The sequence below is a fragment of the Balaenoptera physalus genome, assembly GCF_965194825.1.
Source record: "Balaenoptera physalus genome assembly, chromosome: 14".
In the NCBI taxonomy this organism is placed as follows: Eukaryota; Metazoa; Chordata; class Mammalia; order Artiodactyla; family Balaenopteridae; genus Balaenoptera; species Balaenoptera physalus.
Genome location: NC_138893.1, coordinates 55606074 through 55630247, shown reverse-complemented (window position 1 = coordinate 55630247; position 24174 = coordinate 55606074). Strand labels below are relative to the sequence as shown.

Genomic DNA, 24174 nt, shown 5'->3' with positions numbered 1-24174 from the left:
TTCTTCAACAGTTTTTTGTTCTGCCCTCCCTCCTTTCTTCTGAAATGTCCATTAAACATGTTACTTGATATTTTTCCATGTCCCATAGCTCATTTGTGTTTTTGGAGGGGTATTCTTTCTCTCTGTTTCATTTTGTATAGTTTTATATTATTATATCTTAAAGTTCACTTATATTTTTTTCTTCTGCAGTATATAATTTGCTGTCAATCCCATTTTTTGAATTTATCATTTTAGAAATTTTCATCTGTAGACATTTGATTTGGATCTTAAGTTTCTCTTATCATGCTCCTGCTTTCTTCTACCTTCTTGAGTATGTTTATAACAGCAGTTTTATCGTCCTTGATTTATAATCCTGTTATCTGACATTTCTGCACTATTTCTGCTGATTGATTTTTCTTCTCATTATAGTGTATTTTCCTGATTCTTTACATCCCTGGTAATTTTTATTGGATACCAGCTGTTGTATTTCTACATGGTTGGATATTGGACTTTCTTGTATTACTTTAAATATTTTTTTGGTTTGGTATGCAATTAAGTTATTTGGAATTGGTTTGATCCTTTTGATATAAGCATTGTTAGAGTGCTTCCAGAACAGCCTTTAGGGCTAATTTATCCTTACTACTGAGGCAATACCCTAAGGACTCTATCTGATACCCTGTCTATTAGGAGGTCTTTCTACTTTGACGGGTCAGTCCAGTGTGATTTTTCAGATTGTTCTGCCTATTTCTTGTGTTTCTTTCCCTGGCCACCATAGTTTAATCACACGTGTGCATAGATCAGTGTTCAGGCAAAGCCTCTGCAGCTCCCTTCTCTCTGGTACTCTGTTATGCAAATTCTGTCTGTCTTGGACTCCCCAACTTCAAACTCTATTTCCTCTACTCAGCAAGACCGGTGGGCTCTGTTTTGGCACTCTCTCCTACCACTGAGACCTGGAGACAGGCTGTAAGGTCAGGCACTTGCAGGGTTTCCTTGTTTATTTCCTTTCTCATAAGGACCACTGTCTTGTGCTGCCTGTTGTCCAATTATCTTAAAAAATGTTGTTTAATATATTTAACTCATTTTTCTAATTAATTAAGACAAGAGGATAAACCTGACTCTCTTTTTCCATTATGGCCTGAAGCAGAAATCTTAACCTTTATTCCTCCCTGCTACAACATACCTGAGGAATCTGACTAACTCAAGAAGAGAAGAAGTAGAATGTATAATTTGAAAGTTTGTCACATACCTTTTCCACCTAGCCTGTTGAAAATAATTTAAAAATCTAATTCCAAAAACTGGACCTTATTATGATATTTAGATATGGTAATATTCAAATGTGTTTCTTCTTGCGTAGTCATGTATCTAAATCACTGCCTCTGTGAAGCCTTTGATTTTATAAACCAAAATATGGTATATGCAAGTAACTGATTATCAAATTTTTATTCAGAATGGTATCTTAAAACTCTAGTAAAGTGGAAAGCATTTTGTTATAAAAATATACCTACACTTACATTATGATCTAGGAATTCTGCTCTTAGGTATTTACCAAGAGAAATGAATGTAGACAGCCACACTTGAATATTTAGAGTAGTTTTTATTCATAGTAGCACCTAACTGGAAACAGTCTAAATGTCCATCCACATAAATAAATGGAACATTATTCACCAATTAAAAGGAATACATTACTAATACACAGAACAATGTGGATGAATATCAAAAATATGCTGAGCCATAAAAAGAAACGAAATTGAGTTATTTGTAGTGAGGTGGATGGACCTAGAGTCTGTCATACAGAGTGAAGTAAGTCAGAAAGAGAAAAACAAATACCATATGCTAACACATATATATGGAATCTAAAAAAAAAAAAAAAAAATGGTCATGAAGAACCTAGGGGCAAGACGGGAATAAAGACACAGACCTACTGGAGAATGGACTTGAGGACATGGGGAGGGGGAAGGGTAGGCTGGGACAAAGTGAGAGAGTGGTAGTGTATATATGGACATATATACACTACCAAATGTAAAATAGATAGCTAGTGGGAAGCAGTCACATAGCACAGGGAGATCAGCTCGGTGCTTTGTGACCAGCTAGAAGGGTGGGATAGGGAACGTGGGAGGGAGGGAGACGCAGAGGAAAGAGATATGGGGATATATGTATATGTATAACTGATTCGCTTTGTTATAAAGCAGGAACTAACACACCATTGTAAAGCAATTATACTCCAATAAAAACGTAAAAAAAAAAAATACATATATATATATATATATATATGCTGAGCAAAAGAAGTCAGGTACAAAAGAATCTATACAAAATTCTTTAAAGGCAGCTGACTAATCTGTAGTGATAGAAATCAGATATGTGATTGCTTAAGGTAGGAGGTAGGTAAGTATTAAGTGTAAAGGAGTCAAAAAGAAACTTTCTGGAATGATAGGAACATTCTATATCTTGATTGGTGTGTTGTTTGCACAGGTATATAAATTTGTCAAAACTCAACAAACAGTACTCTTAAAATATGTTTTTCCGTTTTGTTGTGTGAAATTATACCTCAAAAACGTTGACTAGGGATTTCCCTGGTGGTCCAGTGGTTAAGACTCCACGTTCCCAATGCAAGGGGCCTGGGTTCGATCCCTGGTCAGGGAAATAGATCCCTCAGGCTGCAACTAAGACCTGACCCAGCCAAATAAATAAATAAATATTAAAAAAAAAAAAGTCGACTAAAAAAAAAAAACTATAGTAAGTGGGTTTAACAAATAACCTAGGATTATTGGCTAAAATTGGACATGTTTAAATGATATATAAACAAATATATATGATATATAAATTTATATACACACATATGTATAACAAATATTAGCAACCTGGATTCTGATTCTTTTCTAAGATGCAGAGTTCTTTTCAACCTTAGACTTTCTTAATGTATGAAATGTGAAGGTTGGGTTAGAAATTCTTTGTATCCAGCTATAAAAAGAAAAGAAGTCAATAAACTTAAGTTAGTCTTTTAAAAGTTGATGTAAAACTTGTTTTTCCTCAGAAATCTTCCTGCCAAATCTGTGGAAGAAGCTTTACGTCACCGACAAGAATATGATGAGATGGTGGCTGAGGCTAAAAAACGAGGTATAAAATTTAACTCCAATTGGTATATTTAATTTATTGGTATCAATAGGAAATTAATTTCAGTAGGATGGAAGATGGTGAAATTGACCAAGCCTGTCTTTAAGATGATGCTGATTTCTTATTTTTCTAACTAAATTTGTTCTTAAAGAGAAATAAAATATCATTCTAGAATCACAGTTTTTCTGTAAGTACTTTTACAAAACTATTATGAGGAGAAAGGCAGCAGACTGTCTATGAGAGACTCTGTAATTGTGTCATAAACCTGGGACTACTAGTATCTTAATTTATAAATGAAGATATTATTCATGAATCTATTCATGAAATAATTTTTACTTGTTTAAAACAGAAATTAAAGAAGCACATAAAAGAAAAAAAATAATGAAAGAACGATTTAAACAGGAAGAAAATATTGCAAGTGCAATGGTAATTTGGATCAATGAAGTACTACCCAACTGGGAAGTAATGTAAGTAAGCAGACTTTTCCTGAATTTCAGTCTGTCTCCAAAGATCTCGTTTCCAATTTTGTATTTTTATGACTTCCAGCATGTATCTTATGTTTTGACTAAATTATACTATTAACCAATGTTCGAAAATTTTCATGCTTATCTCTGTGCTTTGCTTTTGTAAATCCCTCAGTCTCTAATGCCTACTTCCCTTACTGACCACCCTCTGTGCCTGTCAGAATTTTACCTATCATTTGAGTCCCATCTGAAATATTAGTTGATCCATGAAACTTCTAATTTCCTCAGTTACCATATTTTCTTAATTCTAACATACCATCTATTGCAAGATGCACTATTGATGTAATAGCAGGTTTTTTGGCAAAGAAAATGTTAAATATGTACATTCATTGTAATATGCACTTATTAAATGTTAAATATTAAAGTGACTTCTAATATGCTTCTCTCATAATCAAGATAGTAAGATACATATGATCTTTCCCTTCTGTAATGTCTCATTATACTTTGAGACTAATACACTTCTTGCCTTACTTTGCCTTTTATTTTTTGACAGTATTTTTATACATACCTTATTTTTCCTCTAGACTGGACGGTAGGAGATGTCTTCTGCAATGCCAGTGTAGGATGTGCATTGGGAATTTGTTGAATATTGTCACAGTGTGACAGATACTATATTAGGCTCTTTATACAAGTAATCACATTTGATTCTTATAACCTTTACTCCCATTTATTTTATAGGGAAGCTCAAAGTCAGAGAGGTTAAGTGATTTGCCCAGGGTTGTACAATTAATGAACGGTTAACCAGATTTGAACTCAAGTCTATCTGATTTTAAAGCCCACACTTCTTTCAGTAGACTGTGCTGCCTCTCAAAGACTAGGGCTTTACACATAGTAAATATGTTGTGATTTTGTTTTTGGTACTGAATTGACAATGCATTTTTATGTTCCTTTTATCTTCTTTTTTCATAATTGTCCCCATATTTCTGATTCTCTCATTGTATTCTTAGTATAAGCGGCAGTTGTAGAAGGCAGTTCCCTTTAAATTGCTATATATTTTTAGGCTTTTTTTGCCTGCATACATGAACCCAAGAAAAGAGTGCATCACATACTTAACTCTCTATGTTCTGAAAAATCATTAAGTCACTTGGTCATAGACTAGATAAACCATCATGCAACTAGTGTTTTTGGTATAAAATGTAACTTTCTCCTTTTTTTCTCCCCCTTTAATTCTAGGCGTAGTACAAGAAGAGTTCGAGAATTGTGGTGGCAGGGATTGCCCCCTAGTGTCCGTGGGAAAGTTTGGAGTCTAGCTGTAGGAAATGAACTAAATATCACTCCTGGTTTGTATTCTATATTCAGTTACTCCCACACATGCAAACAGCCATCTTCAGCCTTCCAAAGCAGATTAGTAGATTGGTCATTTGAAAAGGCCATATATGGCCATATACCATATATGTCATTTTAAGAGCATGCTTCATTCCCTACCCCCTTCTAAAACCTGATAAGATTTAATAAGTAAGTTACTATATTTCATATTATATAAATAAGGTTTGTGGGTTTTCCTTTAGTTTACAACCATCAATAATAATCTTGACATCTAAATATCTTAACTGTAGGTAACTTCAAAAACTTCTGGGTCTAGGTACCAATAGGTGAATAAACATATACAAGGAAAAATAAAATAGCTGTGGAAAAGTTTCCTCTTTTTTCAAAAAGCCATAAATATTGAGGGAAAGCTAGAAATTTCTTTTCCTATCTTTCTACCCAAACCAGTCATTTTGAATTTTTTATTTAAAAATTTTAAAGTTTAAAAAACAAAAAGAAGTAAGATTCTCATTGTTTTTATTTTCTTAAATTTCTTAAAACCTTGATGCATAGGAGTAAAATGTAGATAGGAGTAAAATGTAGTGTAGTTTTGATGAACTAAAAAAAATTACATACAATAAGGATATTATCAGTAGGGTAAAATAATTAGTAATAAAAGATACTAAATGGTCTGAGTGATAATGATAATGCCAGATAAAGGTACCACAGAAAGACTTAGGGACTCTAGTATAATAATATAAATAATACATTGTTACTTAAAATTTTTTATTTACATATTTATTGAAAAAAAGTCAAACAATAGTAAAGTACAAACTGCATGTTTCGTCCCCCTCTTCCACCCAAACTTCTGCTCTTGATCCTACTCTAGGTACCAGTTAGCAATTTGGTGTATGTTCTTCCAGATCTTTTTTCTATGCACATAAAAAAGTGTACATCTACATATGATAATTTTTAAGCCTTCTCTTTTTCTTCCTTTTATTTTTTTTTTCCCACAAACCATCCGAACATCCCTCTATGTCAGTGCATAAAAGGGGCACTTATATGTACTGTAGCTGCACTGTATTCCACGGTTTGGCTGTAGTATAATTTATTTAACCATTTTCCTAGTGATCGCTAAATCAAAGACATATATATTAAAACAACATCGGGACTTCCCTGGTGGTCCAGTGGTTAAGACTCCAAGGTTCCAATATATGGGGTGCAGGTTCAATCCCTGGTCAGGGAACTAAAATCCCACATGCGTGCGGTGCAGCCAAAAAATAAAATAAAATAAAAAATAAAAAAAATCAAGGTACCTGTTTTTTTACTCCTCAAAAGTGATTAAAATTAATGAAAATTACCCACATAGAGTATGACTGAAAATAATTTAGAAATATTTACCAAAAGCATCAAAAAATGTAACCTTTGATGCATTAATTCCAGTTCTAACACTTTAAGTAAATAATCACGACTGGTTTCAAAAGCTTTTCTACAAGGATATTCATTACAGCAATCAGCATTATATATAGTTGTACAGAATTTATAACAAAAATCTAAATGTTTATCTTTAGTCTTAAAAGTGATGCCAGCTTTGAATAGCATGATCATGTATGGTTTATAAAATTGATTTTCACAAAAATCCTATAATGAACATGTCATTTTAACTTGACTTTTTTTTTAATTAAAAAATCAGAATTTAGAGCAAGAATTGAGTTTTAAATTAAGCCTAGAAAAGGTATTGTATTGGTTAAAGTCTTAGGAATCAGTTTTGCATATAGGTGAGATGAAGAAGTATTGGTGGCTATTTGAAGTTTTGTTTGCAGTTTTGGGGTTTTTTTTGAGAACTTTGGCTTTACACTTTTAGGTATCCTGACAACTTAGACATTAAAACATTGGTTAAGTTGGTATTAATCTTTTGTGATTCTCTAATCAAAAAGTTATTTTTTAAGCTTGAAATTTGTAAGGTTTGTAAAATAACTGGATCATTTATTTTCAAAGTCATTTTAGCTTCTCTCTACTAAACAGTTATGTATTCAGGAGTGAAATGGGTACTCATTCTCTTCTTTTTCATCAGTGGTGGGAAGAAAGCTAAATTTCAGTGGAAGTAAATTTAGTTTTGATAACTTTGTTTACTTTTAGGGGCTCTAATAGTTTGACTCTTTTCCTGTTGTATTTGTTTTAATCATGAAATTTATAACCATTAGAGAATAGTAACTAAGAATAGGGGTTCTAAAGTCAGTCAAATATGGTTCAAATCTTGGTTCCACTATGTATTAGGTTTATGACCTTGGGCAAATTACTTAACATCTAGAGGTCTTAGTTTTCTTCATCTGTAAATGGGGATAAGATAATCAGCTATCTCAAAGTAGTGTTCTAACAGTTATTTGTGATGATGAATATCAAATTATAGTGAAAGTGAAATTTACTGAGAATGCATACAGTATCATTACTGTCAGAAAACAAGAAAGTGAAACATACACTGATCTCAAAGTATTCTATGCTCAAATCCAAGATACTTCTTTAGTCTGCTTCAAGCTCTACGTTTGTACATACAGAATAAAATGTGTGACATGCCCAGTCAAGCATGGAATTGAACTGAGATGCAGGTCATCTTATTATAGATGAGCACTGTAACTCTTCCCTGAAGAGATATCTTTTTTTTTTTTTTTAAGGAATTCCTTTATTTTTATTTATTTATTTATTTATTTATTTATTTATTTATTTATTTTTAGCTGTGTTGGGTCTTCGTTTCTGTGCAAGGGCTTTCTCTAGTTTCGGCAAGCGGGGGCCACTCTTCATCACGGTGCACGGACCTCTCACTATCGCGGCCTGTCTTGTTGCGGAGCACAGGCTCCAGATGCTCAGGCTCAGTAGTTGTGGCTCACGGGCCTAGTTGCTCCACGGCATGTGGGATCTTCCCAGACCAGGGCTCGAACCCGTGTCCCCTGCATTGGCAGGCAGATTCTCAACCACTGCGCCACCAGGGAAGCCCCAAGAGATATCTTTTGATGTTTGGAAATGCATTGCTACATTTTTATTATTGGATCAATTTTGTGACTTTCAAAAGTGATGTATTTATTTGGTGAGCCTTTCTTTTTCCAAGACAGTTTTGAAGTTTGAGTAGAACAGTGAAACTGGAATTCCTAGCTTGGAATCAGTTTGAAATGAAAAAGTGCAAACCTCAGTTTAAGAATTGAAAAAAAATTATATATCTAAATTTTAAGATTATATCTACATCTTATATCAAAACATTGATGGAGTTGGGCACAAATAATAGAAATTTTAAGTTTTTTGTTCTTTTTAAAATTCTTCTTTCCAAACCATGAGTAGTAACAAGAAGTAAACAGAAGGGAGAAGGGATCAGAATAGTAAGAGTCTATTTGAAATGTAAAAGTCAGCAATTTTATAATGATCTGGTTCTTGTTAGTATATATATTGGGTTAGCCAAAAGATTCGTTCGTTTTTATCTGTAAGATGGCTCGTAGCACTTAGTTGTCTTTAACTTCATTCAAAACACTTTTGTTAGAGTGTATGTGACAGCTGTCATATCAGCGTGCATTTTAAAAAAGACTTATCAAAATTGGTGAATTTTTGTGTAGCCATTTTAATATTGAAGATGGAAGAAAAAAACCAACATTTTCAGCATATTATGCTTTATTATTTCAAGAAAGGTAAAAATGCAACCGAAATGGCAAAAAGAGATTTGTTCAGTGTATGGAGAAGGTGCTTTGATTGATCGAACGTGTCAAAAGTGGTTTGTGAAGTTTCGTGCTGGAGATTTCTCGCTGGACGATGCTCCACGGTCAGGTAGACCAGTTGAAGTTGATAGCGATCAAACTGAGACATTAATTGAGAACAATCGAATGTTATACCACAAGGGAGATAGCCAACATACTCAAAAAATCCAAATCAAGTATTGAAAATCATTTGCACCAGTTTGGTTATGTGAATCACTTTAATGTTTGGTTTCCACATACGTTAAGCTAAAAAAAAAAAAACCTTGACCGTATTTCCACATGCGATTCTCTACTGAAACGTAATGAAAATGTTATGTTTTTAAAACAAATTGTGGGGGTTTCCTGGTGGCGCAGCGGTTAAGAATCCGCCTGCCAATGCAGGGGACACAAGTTCGTGCCCTGGTCTGGGAAGATCCCACATGCTGCAGAGCAGCTAAGCCCGTACGCCACAACTACTGAGCCTGTGCTCTAGAGCCTGTGAGCTACAACTACTAAAGCCCGTGCTCTGCAACAAGAGAAGCCACTGCAATGAGAAGCCCGCGCACCGCGACGAAGAGTAGCCCCCGCTCACCACAACTAAAGAAAGCCCACACAGCAACGAAGACCCAGCCATACATACATACATACATACATAATAAAGTTCCCTTTAAAACAAATTGTGACAGGCGATGAAAAGTGGATACCATACGATAATGTAGAACAGAAAAGATCATGGGGCAAGTGAAATGAACTATCACCAACCACACCAAAGGCCGGTCTTCATCCAAAGAAGGTGATGTTGTGTATATGGTGGGATTGGAAGGGAGTCCTCCATTATGTGCTTCTTCTGGAAAACGAAACGATTAACTCCAGCAAGTACTGCTCCCAATTAGACCAACTGAAAGTGGTACTCAGCGAAAAGCGTCCAGAATTAGTCAACAGAAAACGCATAGTCTTCCATCAGGCTAATGCAAGACCGCATGTTTCTTTGATGACCAGGCAAAAACTGTTACAGCTTGGCTGGGAAGTTCTGATTCATCCGCTGTATTCACCAGACATTGCACCTTTGGATTTCCATTTATTTCGGTCTTTACAAAATTCTCTTAATGGAAAAAATTTCAATTCCCAAGGCTGTAAAAGGCACCTGGAACAGTTCTTTGCTCAAAAAGATAAAAAGTTTTGGGAAGATGGAATTACGAAGATGCCTGAAAAATGGCAGAAGGTAGTGGAACAAAAGGGTGAATACATTGTTCAATAGAGTTCTTGATGAAAATGAAAAATGTGTCTTTTATTTTTACTTAAAAACCAAAGGCACTTTTTGGCCAACCCAGTATTATGTATACTTACTATGGTACAGTCATACATTGGGATACTGTGCAGTTGTTAAAAAAAACCCGCAAACCTAAAGTAGGTAGGTCTACTAATATGGACCAACTTCCAATGTGATAAAGCAAGATGCAAATCAATGCATGTAATATGTTGCCACTTTTTTTTTAAAGGAAAATATATATGTATATGCTTGTGTTTGCATATTTTTATCTTTAGAGTTTTGGTAAGCACGAAGTGCATTGGAGGGAAGGAAATTTATTTTTCACTCTGTACTGTTTTGTACTGTTTGAATTTTTTAGAAAATCACATTCATATATTACCTTTAAAAACAAATACATTTTTTATTTTTATATTTTAATTAAAAATAAATTTTTGGCCGTGCCGTGCAGCTTGTGGTATCTTAGTCCCCCAACCAGGGATTGAACCCACACCCTCAGCAGTGAAAGTGCCAAGTTCTAACCAATGGACCACCAGGGAATTCCCTAAATACATTTTTTAAAAAAGATTAATTGAAGTAAAAAATGTTCTTGGTATTTTGGGCAATATATAAACGTTGTTATTTGGCAAGAAGTACTTTTTGCTGTTTTGTCATGGAAATTTACTATTTTTATGTATTTTTAAATATCTATAATAGAAAGTAGAAACAATTAAAATTTAAGAATTGAGAAAAATTTTCAATTTCTTTTGTTCTTGAAGTTTTAATGAGATGCTGTATATGGAAGCACAGAGTGGTAGTCTCAAAAAGTGATTGGACAATTAAAGTAAAAAGATAGGGGTTGAGATTTTTGTATGTAGCCCTTCTGGCGAAATGTGTGAAGTTTGGTAGCTTTGGATAGCTTAGGTAGCCTTAGACAGCAATATCATAATGGAGAAACCAGTTTCAAGAGAGAAGGAAAGCAAGAAGTAGCATTTGCATTTACTGAGGGTCTGTAAGGTGTCAGGAGCTGTATGTAAATTATTTAATCATCAGTAACCCCATGAGTAGGTGGTGTTTTTCTCCGGTTTACAGATGAAGAAAGCCAAGTTCCAGAGTGATCAAGTACCTTTCTTGAAGTCCCACAGGTAGTAAGTGGCAGAGCTGGAATTTGAATCTAGATCTGACTGACTCCAAGAAAATCATGTCTCTGCTATTCTACAGTGATACTTCTTCAGCAGAAGCATCTCTTCCTGCCTCTTAACATTCATTCTATATTGTAGCTATTTGGATGACCACTCTGCAGTATTTTCTTTGCTGTCTTTCTGGTTGAGTAATGAATAGTTTTGATAGAATCAGGTACTTCAATTTGCCACATTTTTGATGCCTGCTACATAAGAAAAATCTGACCTTATAATAGGATTTTTTCTCTTTATTTTTAAGTAAGAGTAAAAATAGAAAATAAGAGAATAAATTTCTTTCCTATTATTTATGAATTTTTGTTCTTTTTTTCCCCCAGAACTTTATGAAATCTTCCTCTCAAGAGCAAAGGAACGGTGGAAAAGCTTCAGTGAAACAAATTCAGAGAATGATGTAGAAGGTGTGATTTTTTTGTTGTTGTGGTTAATAAAAATTTCTCAAAATCCAGTCGCTGAGATACTAGTGTGATTTTTACAATGTATCAGGAACTGTAGTAATTCTTCACATACATTATCTCCTTTAATGTTATAACCCTTTAAGTAGATGGTATTATACTGAATGATATAAGAGGAAACTGAGGCTCAGAGTATTTAACTTGGGAACAGTGAAGCTGTAATGTAAACCCAGGTTGTTGGACCCCAGAGTCCAGGATTTAATCATAACAGTAAGACTAATGGGGTGCAGTATTTTTAGGCCAACTCTTAACTTAAAGATAGATGATCTGCACACCTCACTTGTGACCTGTTGTCTCCCCTGACTCTCACTGACTTTCATTCACTCCCTAATGTATTATTTATAATTCTTATTGTGCCTTAACCTTTGTTCATTTCACGCATAGACCTCATCTTTCCCTCCACTCTCATCAGTTTTTCTCCTGATCATTTTGGCGAAAACAGGAACACTTTTTTTTCCTGTCATCATAGTTTATTAAATTTAGGTAAATTTATTTAAATATTTCTTGTCCTTGAATAATGGGGAGCTGTTTATCTGCCAGTCACTTTTCTTTCTACTTCATAAGAAGCAACTTTTTCTCTTCCCTATAAGTAAAACTCTAAAAATGAGCATGGTTTAGGGTAGAGAAATGGTGCATATCTCATAGTGGTTTTCATGAGTATGTAAACAACTCTTAAATTCCTTGAATACTCTTTTTTCTAATTTAGAAAAGTGAACAGTATGGTGGGGAAAATTGACTAAACAAGGTTAGAAAGAAGATTTGATTTGCAGAAGGGTTCGTGTAAGTATCATCCCAAGACCTGTTAGCTATGTCAGCTATTTGTGGGAAACTAAAAGTGCAAGGAAGAAGATGTAAGAAGTTTTAATTGGCAGGGCCTCAGCCTGAGTTTTAAACTCACTTTTATGAAATATTGGAAGCGTAAGAATTAAAATTATGAGCATTTACTTCAGAGACATTTTCTCATGATTAATAAATGGTAAAAGTTATATTTTAGTAGAAATTAAATGTAAATGAAGAATTGCTTCAATCAGAAGAACTGTTTAAATTACTGATTTCTTATTTCCTGGGTGTTTATAATTTGTAGTTGTCATTAAACTTTTTTGGCCATTATCTTTTCAAATATTACTTCTGCCTCATCTTTCCTCTCCTTCTAGGACTTCAATTACGTGTATGTTAGACCATTTAACAGTGTCCCATAAGTCTCTTATACTATTTTTTTAAATTTGTTTTCTTTCTGTGTGTCAGTTTAGATGATTTTTGTAATCAAGTTCATGAACCCTCTCTTATTTTATATCCAGTCTATTAAATATATCCTATTTATCCAATATATATCTTTAATTTCAGAAATTACACTTTATAATTCTAGAATGTCTACCTGGTTCTTTTTATAGATTCTATTTTTCTGGGGAAATTCTTTATCTTTCCATCCCACACATTTCCTCAATCATTTTCTCTATTTTCTTTAACATATTTATAGCAGTTAATATTCTTGTTTAATTCCATTCCTGGATCATCTGCAGGTCTGCTTCTATTGGCTGGTTTTTCCCTTGATCATACGTCATATTTTCCTGATTCTTTGCATATCTTAAAAATTTAAATTGTATGTCAGTTATTATAAATAAAAAAGGTATAAATTGAAGCTGGTGTTTCCCCTCAGAGGAATTATGCTCTTTTCTGTTAGGCCATTGGGTTATTGCCTCAATTCAGTTAGTAACTGAGCTAGGTTGGGCAAGATTCCAGCTTTAGATAGACTTAGTTAATCTTGGGTTTCAAATTTGTTGATAGGAAGAACTGTCCTATTTTGACTACAGGCTCCCCTCTTCAATGAGACATTCTCCCAAGGGCCATGTGCTTATGAGTGATTTCATTATGTCTTTCCAGCTTGGCCTTCTGCACTACACTAGCACTCAGCAAAAGTCCCACAGGGTAAAACCAAATATACATTCAGGCCCCTCCAGATCCTTTCTGTCACATCAGTCTTATGTGGCCATGAAAAGCTCTTCTGGTTTCTCTTTCCCTAAGCAGAGTACCTTTGTCTCTGGAGGCTCAATCCTGAGCCCATTCTGAGACTTGGCAGATGCCCCTAGGAAGAAAAATGGCCACTGGTATCCACTCACCTAGGAAAGGGAAGGCTCGTCTCTTTCTGGGATTTAAATCCTTTAGACCGCTTTCCTGGCCCTCAGCAGTGAGAACATGGAGTCCTAACCACTGGACCACCCGGGAATTCCCTCTTATGCCTTTTTTAAAACAAGTGGTATTTGAAATTCGTCCTTTTTCCTAGTTTTTATTGTGGGAGCAGTAGTCTTCCCCTACCTTCTATGAAACCTAGAAGCAGAAATCTTTCACCATAAAACTTTCTGATAGGGCTTCCCTGGTGGCACAGTGGTTGAGAATCTGCCTGTCAATGCAGGGGACACGGGCTCGAGCCCTGGTCTGGGAGGATCCCACATGCCACGGAGTAACTGGGCCCGTGAGCCGCAATTACTGAGCCTGCGCGTCTGGAGCCTGTGCTCCGCAACATGAGAGGCCGCGATAGTGAGAGGCCCGCGCACCGCGATGAAGAGTGGCCCCCGCTTGCCGCAACTAGGGAAAGCCCTCGCGCAGAAACGAAGACCCAACACAGCCATAAATAAATAAAAATAAATTAAAAAAAAAAAAAACAACTTTCTGATAAATGTATAGATACTTTCTTCATATTAGAGGCTCTAAATTCCAGCAAAAGCTATATGGCATTTCTTTAAATTTCTTAATTATTCAGCTTTTAACTTTCCTTAAGTAACATATATGCTGTGTGATCATTCTGTGTTGGTAAGATTGAACTTGGTATAGTCAAGTAATCATTTCAATTTTATCTAACTGGCAAATGCAGGTGTATCTGTTGCTGATCGGGAGGCCAGTCTGGAATTAATTAAGTTGGACATATCCCGTACATTTCCATCTCTCTACATCTTTCAGAAGGTAAGGGTTTCTAACCAGCTTGTAACAACTTTTTTTTTTTAATCCAAGGGAACAAATTCTCTAAATGCATAGCTATTATTTTTTAAAAGGCAAAACTATAAAAATTGTAGACCTTTATATAAAAAATGTAAAACTAGTAGGAAAATAGTAAAGGCATTTCTGTTATTTTATTCCACTGATTGAATGCATTGCAGTTAGCATAGCACATAAAGGTACTTGATGAGTTTCCACTGAAGTGAATTTCTTTGTTTTACTTTCTATTCTGTAAAATATTTAAATTTTAACATTTTTGCCTAGTAAATTGTTAAAAGATAAAGAAGTTTGTTCCAAAACTTTAAAATTTTTCAGAATTATAGTACTATCGAAATAGGAAGAAACAGTTTATTTTTTGTGCAGAGGCTGTTATGAAGTTGTTTATATTTTATGAGGAGAGAAATGATTACATTTTATATATCTATATGACTCAAGTCTTTATTCATGGAATTCTTCTATCTTTATATTGATAAAATGAGATTAAAAATTTTACCATTAAGATTAAAATTATTAGTAAACTTAATTTCGTGTAGCTTGATGGTTTTCTCTTGCTGAAACTGTATTATAGCAAATGAAAGAATCTATTTTCATTATAATTTTATTGTACCAAATTTAGACATCTTTAAAATTGCACGCAAACTACATAGCTTGTATCCATCCATCAAGTGAGTTTATTTGGCTTTTTTGGTTTTTCATAATTTTTTTTATTCATACTTTAGAAAACATCTTTGTGGAGTGATAAAGTATACTGACTAAAACTAGTCATTTAGGAAATGTAAAGTTTATTAACATGTTTTTTGAGAATTAACTTAGAGACAATTATTTGTATAGCTTGACATTTCATTTTTCTCTCCTCTAAGGGTGGCCCATATCATGATGTCTTACATAGTATATTAGGGGCATATACATGTTACAGACCTGATGTTGGTTATGTAAGTATTTGTTTCAGTCTGTTTTTTGAATATAAACATTTTATCTCTCTTATCTCATAGTATCTTATGTTGTATTAGCTCCCAAATGTCGGTATCTTTATGTTTTTTTTTCTTGGTCATATTAACTTACCCGGAGAGGAATCTTCCCATCTCCTACCAGAGGCTTATGAGACTGATAGCCAGCTTTCTCGGAGAGCAGCTGGGGATTTTACCATTCAATTTGTAAACTTTTATTTATTGTTCCTGCTGTGGTGCCTTCTTGCCTTCTCCCTAACTCTCCTTTTCCTGACTGTCCCTTCAGAGATAAACCTCTTATGTTCTGCTGGGTTGAGGGAAAGGTAGATAGATACCTGTCCATACAGGATAGAGGAGGGGATTTGCTCCTTTCACAGATTTTCAGCCAATCCTAGTTTTAGCCCTACCTTTCAATTTTAGAGGAACCTGATAACCTCACTTCCTGAGCTTTCCAGATTTTGTGGCTGAATTGGCTTGCTGCTCATTGGCTTCCTCCTCTGCACATAGTTTAGTTTCAACATTCTCCATTTAGTTAAATTAAAATTTCTAAAATGCTGTTGACATCTTTTATCTACTGTTTATATTACTTTCCATTCTTTTCGTCCTCCTAAGTTAATATTTATCATTTTATTTACTGTTATTTTAGTTGGATTTGGGAGGGAACAAAGAAAACTGTATGTTCAATTTGTCATGTTTAACTAGAAATCATTAAACCTTCATCTTCTTGCCTTTGTCTTAAAAAGAAGAATTTTAGAGATCTCACAATAGGGTGGCTGTGTGGTACAATTTACCCTATTTTGTTGCATGTTCATTTGTATATTTGTTTATTGATCCACTTAACAAATATTTATTGTGTGCTTATTGCTGTATGCCGGGCTTTGTTCTAGGCATTTTGTTCACCTCAGTGAACAAAAGAAAGATTCTTCCCGTTTTGATGCTTATAATTTAGAAGGAAGAGACAGACAATAAATAACAACAAATAAGTAAATCATATGTTACATTAAAAGGTGATAAGTGCTATGGAAAAAGTATGGCGTGGGTTGAGGGGGAGTGAAGGTTTGGGTATGCGGCAGGTTGTAGTATTAAAGGATATGTCCATATGAAGGAAGTAAAATTTGAACAGAGAATCCCTCTTGCTCATGTGTTCTGTAATAGAACTGGAAAGACATTATGTAACCCCTTCACATTTTTAAGTTGACATTCATTTAAATTTTTTTATTGTAAGTTTAATTGTAAAGGATTTAATTTTTAGCACTTGTTAAATATTGGTATTTTAAAATAAAATTCATGCTTCTTTTAAAAAGTGTAGCCAGTAGAATTTTAACACTGTAATGAGTTTATATATGTCATCATCATTTAAAGAAAAATATATGAACAAGTTCTTCGTTAATACTCTACAGAATACACAGATTTATTGGCTCATTGTATTTATGTAAAATGACCACCTTAGAACCTAACTGGTGATGACAAGCCTCACTGGCAAGCCAGCCAGTCAAATCAGACTTGTTTTATAATATGTGATAAGAGTAGTATAAACTATATTGGAATACATATTTCATGATGTGGTTTGATAAAATAGGTTTTTAACTGCATTAATGAATAATACATACTTAATCTATAAGTAAATCACACAGAAGTTTTATCTGTGGAATTTCTTCAGTATATCTTGTAAAAAGTTGGTAATGGTTCACATTCCAGTTATATTTAAAATAACCAAGGACACCAATCTGTATTGCTCTTTTATTTGTTCTCCTGGTCTCTCTGTGTAAGTCTGTTGTACAAATCTCTATCAGAAGTGCTCTGTAAACTGTTTTTTTAATGAAAGAATGAATATTTTTACAACAGCAGTTTCCAATTACTTATCTGCTAAAAAATGTGCAATAGCTGCTCATAACTCACAAGCAAACATCTGTATAGCTTAGCCTTTTACTGAAGACCTTTCATAATTTGTAAATGCATCCTACTTTTTCTAATTTTTCCCATTAATCCCATTATAAATCGCTTGCTCCAACTGTGCTGACCCTATATGTCTTTGCTGACGTGTCTTTTCCCTCTTAGAATGGTTTTTCCTCATTTTTCCAGCTGCTCTTCCGGGAATCCAGCCCCACTATCCTAACCCCCATAGTCTCTTCTTTCTTGGAATTTCAGCGGCACTTCTCATAGATCTCTTTTGCTCCTAGTTCTTCACTTTCTACCTCAGACAGATGTGTTATAACAATGAAGACAGTCACCTAATTTTCATTAAATTTTGTGAGTTTATACTCTGAAATACTTCAGACTGAGAGAAAATGAAAACTAGGTAGGATACTGAGATAGACTTTTGTAGCAAGTAAAAGCTGATACTTTTTTCTTTTTTCCAAAATTTTCCCTAATACTTTTTAAACCACATGAGCAAGAAAGAAAAGTAAAATTAGGGAGATTCATAATTTTTAGTGGTTCTCTGTATTTACCTTTGTTGGAAGATAAAAAGAAATTTTAAAACTTGGTTAATTCTACTTTGTAATGTCACTTTGTAATTTTTCAGGAATACAATACAATAAAATAAACTGTATAGATTTATTATTGTAAGCACATTTTGATTAATTTCTTTTCCTTTGAAGGTCCAAGGGATGTCCTTCATAGCAGCAGTTCTCATTCTCAACTTGGAAGAGGCAGATGCCTTCATTGCATTTGCAAATCTCCTGAATAAGCCATGCCAGTTAGCCTTTTTTCGTGTGGATCACAGCATGGTATGGACATTTGGAATGAATTGTGTTTTTCTTTGACTGTCAGTTTCTATAGTCTGAATGCCCTTTTAGAGTGAAAAACAGTAATTAGAAGACTAAGATAATCTGATCTAAAATAAGCTTTTCATTGAATTATTATAGTTCTATGAATGCTTGATGAAAAGACTCAGAGGTGTTAAGCAAGATTTTCTATTACGATTAAGGATTTATTTTCTCTATTTCTAGAGTATACTCTTAAATAATTTTGTTGAAATTTCTATCTTTAGATGTTGAGATATTTTGCAACGTTTGAAGTATTTTTTGAAGAAAATCTCTCCAAACTGTTTCTTCATTTCAAATCTTACAGTCTTACACCAGACATATACTTGATAGACTGGTAAGTCATAACATATGTAAAATATAATTATTAAAAGGAAACAAAGTGTAACTTTTTGCCGAGAGTAAATTTCATGCACAGGATCATACATATAAAAAACTCTTCGCTTGCATGTAGAGAAACTCTCACATCTTTGTGGGGAGGCATTTGATTAAGAGCATGGACTCTGGGTTGAAGTCAGAATCCCTCAGTTTGTGTCTCAGTTTCCTAACTATAAAATGGGAATAATAATATCTGTATCTTGAGTTGTACTGAGAGTGTTTTGCATGGATTATCTCATTCAATGCCCGGTACATAGTGAGCTCTCAGAAAGAGTTAGTTGCTGTTCCTTTAATATTCTTAACACCAAGGGTTTATGATAGTTATGATAGTGTTTCTTTATCGAGGGCTTTGTTTTTTTTCCAAGGCCTTATCCAGCTTTCTGACCGAGTAATGATGCCTTATTTAGGTGCTAATGTCTTTTTTTCACCTTTACAATTCTAGCTCTTCTGTTTGAAGTTGGAAATTTTGCCTAGGACTCTGGTGAGCAGTAAAATCGATTACAGAGAGGGGGGTGAACTTTGCCCAAGAGATGGAGCATTTGATCTTAAGATAGACTGTTAGGAGTACATGTGAAATATTTAAACCTTAAATCCTAATCATTAAACATCAGTGGGTTTCATATAAATGATACTGTTTTAGTATGGAAAAATAAATTAATAATGGCATTGATCAAATATCTTTCCAGTTGTTTGAGGTTTCTTTTATTTAGGCTTTAAAAAAAAACTAAGTTATTTTTCAGTGTATTCTCTTCCATTCCCATTAGGAACATTAGAATTCCTTTGAGTAGGACCCAAGATCATGGGGAGAAGGGTTTTATAATATGGGACGCAAGGGACCAAGATCAAATCTGTAAAGAAGGGGGAAAAAACTCAACTGTCCCTCTTAAGGACTGTGAGCATGAGGCACAGCAGGATCACAGTTGATAAAGGGAGCGGGATGGAATTAGTACTGAGTAGTACTGTATGCTAGAAATTCCCTAGGCACTACTGGTACCCTTCCTCATTTTGAACAGTGAATTAGTATTCTCTGTACTACCAAGAGTATGTTTTTTGTTATGCAATTAAATATATGTTTATAACTTAAGAAGTAGACACGGATTTTTGTTTCACTGCCTCTGTTGAGCTTATAACATATGAATCCCAGGATCAGTGGTGCAAGAAAAAAGAGGAATAAATGAGTGGCAGTGCTAAAGGGAATTTTTTTCATTTTTTAGCGGGAGAGCCTTTAGTTCCCTTGTTCACACACGTTTCATCAGCAGTACCTCAGATAAACACAGTCTGTGTAAAAATGTGTACCTTCTTTGCCAAGGCAACATCAAGAGAAGTTCTCTAGCACCTATTCTCCCTCCTTCCTCAACCAGAGTGCTACCCCAGAGTACCACTGGATAAAGACTTACATGATCAAACATTATCAGAAAGGATGTGAAAAACCATTTTGGTGATTCTATTGGAGGGTATACATGCTCCAAAAGAAGTAGTAAGTAAAGTTTGGTGAAGGGAAAACAAAAGAGTGGATGTTTGTGGAAAGAGAAAAGAGGAAAGTCAGAATTTATGGTTTTGTATTTAGGTTACTAAAAGATGGTACTTGGTTTCCTCATACAGTAGTAAGAAGTAACTTTTATTGAGCATTTCTTATGTGCCTGGCACTATTCAAAATACTTTACATTTATTAACTCCTTTAATTTTCAAAACAATTCTGAGAGTTAGGTAATTTTATTTTGTTTACTAATGAGGAAACTGAGGCACAGCAAGGATGAGTATCTTACTCAAGGTAACACAACCAGTAAGTTGCGAATCTAAGATTCAAACTCAGGTGTTCTGATTTCAGAGCCCATACCCTTAACCATGAGGTGTTTCTGCCACTCTAGTTTGTATTAGGCCATATCTCAATGTAAGGTTGTAAATTCACATACTTTTGTTATTTATTACTTCATTTCCAACTACTCACGTTCTTTGAGCGAAGGAGCCATATCTTATTTGCCTTTTTCACCCTAGTTAAGCACTGTTCTTTTTATATATAGATACTTAATGAGTGAATGAATAAATGAATGAAAAATTCCAATGACTTTTTCCCCTAATTTTAGGATCTTCACACTATATAGCAGATCACTACCACTTGATCTGGCCTGTCGAGTCTGGGATGTATTTTGCAGAGATGGGGAGGAATTTTTATTTAGGACTGGATTAGGAATCCTCCGATTATATGAAGATATTCTCCTACAGATGGACTTTATTCATATAGCACAGTTTCTAACTAAATTGCCAGAAGATATCACATCAGAAAAGCTGTTCACCTGTATTGCAGCCATTCAGATGCAGAATAGTACCAAAAAATGGACTCAGGTAGAGTGACATTTTCCTACTTGTAATAGATGTATAAAAACAGTTTATTTCTTGTAAAAAAAAAAAAAAAAAAAGTCATGTATTTCTCAAATGTTAGTGCTTAAATTTTTAAAAAACTTACAAAAATAATTTTTGACTTTGAAAAAAAAAAATGAATTGCTCCGCTTTCACCTCTCCAGACTTATGGCTTTATCTTTATGTAAGTCCAGTAATATTTTATGAATTTAGTGAAGTACAGCCTACAATAGTCATGTATTTGCCAGGGCAACTGTATAATTACCTTGGTATTTCAGATAGACAACAATTGTTTTAAATACCTGATGTGTACTAAGGGTTTGCAATAAAAAGAATATAATGTATGATCCTGACTTTTTAGATGCTTAGTCTTGTTAGGGAAGCAAATACATTGGCAGTCGAAAGTTAAATGACATAAAAAATAGTGTTAACACTTGCTCCATGAATGATAGCCAGTAGGCATTATAAGCTCTCAAGTTTTATTGCTTATGAAAATGAAAATATAAGAATATTGGTCCAGAGGATGTTTTGTTACCTAACAGTAATTTTATAATATTTGGCAAGTGATGAAAACTGGAATCTAACTATATATCATAAAGTTGGGTTGAAACAAACAAGAGGATTTGAGAATGGCAGTCTTTCAGGGGACAGAGTTATGTATACTAAAGCTTTTTCATGTTAATAAACTATAGTTTTTAAAATCTCTTTAATCTGCATGGTAGTTTTTTTGAGGATTAATGTTTACTTTATATAATTTCCAGGTCTTTGCATCTGTGATGAAGGATATTAAAGAAGGAGACAAGAATAATAGTCCAGCTCTGAAAAGCTAATCTTCAAAATTAACAGACTAATTGCAATATTAAAAAAATGTTTTTGATAAAAGTATTTTGTTTCCTATGTAAAAAGCATGGAAGAAAATGTTGAAGAAAGCTAAAAGAATCAAGACTTGGAAAACCGCTGATTTTGAATTCCATGGCTGAAGTAAATGAGTACCTATTGACAGTATTAATAAAAAAGTATTTTATAGGGAGAGCCATTTTACAAAGAAAAAAGTTTAAATGGCTAGTTCATACTCCGTAATTTGGAGTGAACAGTTTAATGCAATAAATTTTTTTAACAGCTTTGGAGATAGTTCAAATTTTTACATCTTTTCTTTTTTAACATTTAGCATAAAAGAGGAGCATGACAATTAGCACTTTGGAGGTCAGAACAGGATTGTTAAATACTACTTTAACTTCCAAAATACTATTGGAAATAAACACCTGAGTACAGATATTATCTCCAGTTCCAAACTTTTGAAGATATTATAGACCAAGAATAAGCAATGTTGATTATAAATTATTTACGTCACTGAAGTTGTTTATCTTCACTCACAGGTTGGGGCAAATTTAGGTTATCTGGGAACTGGAAATATTGGTAGGAGATTGTTTAGCATTTGTGTAGGTGTTTTTCCACAGTATCATGTCTATTTGTTTTTGAAAGGAAATTGTTTCATTTTCTCAAGGAATTCCTATCACTCAGAGCATTTTATCCTCTCTGTTTCTAGTCTAAGAAATTGTTCATCTAGTAATTTAAGAAAGCTAACTGGTAGAAGGAAATTTCTTTGCACTTTAATGGACTGAAGGCTTTTTGGGGGGAGTAAGTCCATAAATATAAATGAGGTTTTTCACTGGTAAGAGTAAAAAGTAATGAATTTTGAGAGTTCTTAATTAGAATGCTACTTGGCAAGACTTTAAATATGTTAGTTAAAATTCTTTCATTGTAGAAACAAAATTTGTTAATTCCAGTTTGAAATTGGAAATCTTAATATGTAGCCAAGTCCATGACTTGTAAAACACTGTGTATAATTTTCTAATCAAAGGAAATAAGAGTAAAAGGTAAAATTAATTTTTTTCTAATGAGTAACTTTGATGATATAGTGGATAAAGGAATGATTAATTATTGGTAAATTGCCATTAAATTTATTATAATATGTTTAATTCTTAAACCTAAAGTAAATCACTTGAATATCATGAGTGATATCTATATAAAAAGGTATTTGGTTAATAATTAGATTTATAATGTGCTTTTATGTTGCAATTAGGTTTGAAACAACAATTAAGCACACTATTTCTGTTAGTGGTATATAGTCTTCAAACTAACAAGCCTGAGAACCTTGTTAGTGTAGCACCTGCCTCTTTAGGAGTATGGGACCAGACGGTACCTATGTATTTTTACCCCGTGGGTCATTCTAGCCTAGGGACCACTAATGGAACCCTCAGAAGTTAACTCCTCTCCTAGGAGCTTGCTTAGTGGAAACTAGTAGTGTAATAAAATATTGAGGGAGTACCCAGGGTCTTAACAGGTTTTAGAATGACATTTTAACTCTGGTAACTACTTCCTTGGTATTGGTGGCCCTGATAAAGGGAATGTAACCCCTGGCAGTAATCTCATTGAGGTTATACTACCTGCCTAAACTTAATCTTACTTTTGTGTATTTGTTTCCAGAGTTGGACCTAAGTTACTGTATTTCTTTTTCTCATTTTTATTATTGTACAGTTTCTTTTACCTTTCAAGTATAAATGTGTATATAAAATGTAAATACAAGGAATTTATTAAAAACCACTATTAACAATTACTGTGTAAATAAAACTCGTAAACAGAGTAATTACTTGAAGTGAGTCTTCATTATTTTGGGGATATTTAACTACATGTGGAGATAAAAAGGGAATAAACTTTTTTGCCAAATTTCTCTTCCTGGGATGCACTGGGCCTTTAGCCTCTTGAGACTGACAGTACTGGCAGCTAAAATATTGTTACTGTCTTTGCCCTTGAACCTCTTACACAGGCAGTATGGAGTTACTCATTATTCGCATGGTCAGTTGTATGACAGTTTTTTTGGTTAAAGTATATATTCAATTAAAAAATAACTTTCCTAAAAGCCTCAAGATAATGTGAAATTTAATATGGTGTTTTATTTGTTTGTCTACTTAATCAGTATTTCTCACTTCATTGTCCTTTTAGCGCAGGTCTACATTGTATTATTTAAATGCTACTGGAAGACTCCAGCAACTAGCATAGTTTTCTAAAGTCAGAGAACATAGTCATAGTTTTTGCTGATTTCTTTTGCAGTGATGACCTTCATATAATGTTGTTGGTTTGAGTATATATATTTTTAATTGAAGTATAGTTGATTTACAATGTTTGTTAGTTTCTGGTGTAGAGCAAGGTGATTCAATTCAGTTATACATACATACACATATATATATATTTTTCATATTCTT

At 33.9% G+C, this 24174-nt stretch overlaps 1 protein-coding gene across 2 annotated transcripts in view; it reads left to right on the top strand.

Annotated features, from left to right (window-relative positions):
- The window catches only part of TBC1D12 (TBC1 domain family member 12), an 85749-nt gene extending 62191 nt beyond the window's left edge, over positions 1 to 23558 (top strand). Inside the window, exons 4-13 of one of the 2 annotated variants that reach the window (XM_082423682.1) lie at positions 3011 to 3093; positions 3440 to 3557; positions 4788 to 4894; positions 11338 to 11418; positions 14342 to 14430; positions 15324 to 15395; positions 18011 to 18139; positions 18403 to 18512; positions 20638 to 20896; positions 21673 to 23558. In XM_082423682.1, coding sequence (XP_082279808.1) covers positions 3011 to 3093; positions 3440 to 3557; positions 4788 to 4894; positions 11338 to 11418; positions 14342 to 14430; positions 15324 to 15395; positions 18011 to 18139; positions 18403 to 18512; positions 20638 to 20896; positions 21673 to 21741 — 1117 coding nt within the window. In that variant the 3' untranslated portion in view covers positions 21742 to 23558. Of the gene's footprint in view, positions 1 to 3010; positions 3094 to 3439; positions 3558 to 4787; positions 4895 to 11337; positions 11419 to 14341; positions 14431 to 15323; positions 15396 to 18010; positions 18140 to 18402; positions 18513 to 20637; positions 20897 to 21672 lie in introns of those variants that run through there. The other variant, XM_082423683.1, reaches the window with a different exon arrangement.
- Positions 23559 to 24174: the final 616 nt, after the last annotated feature.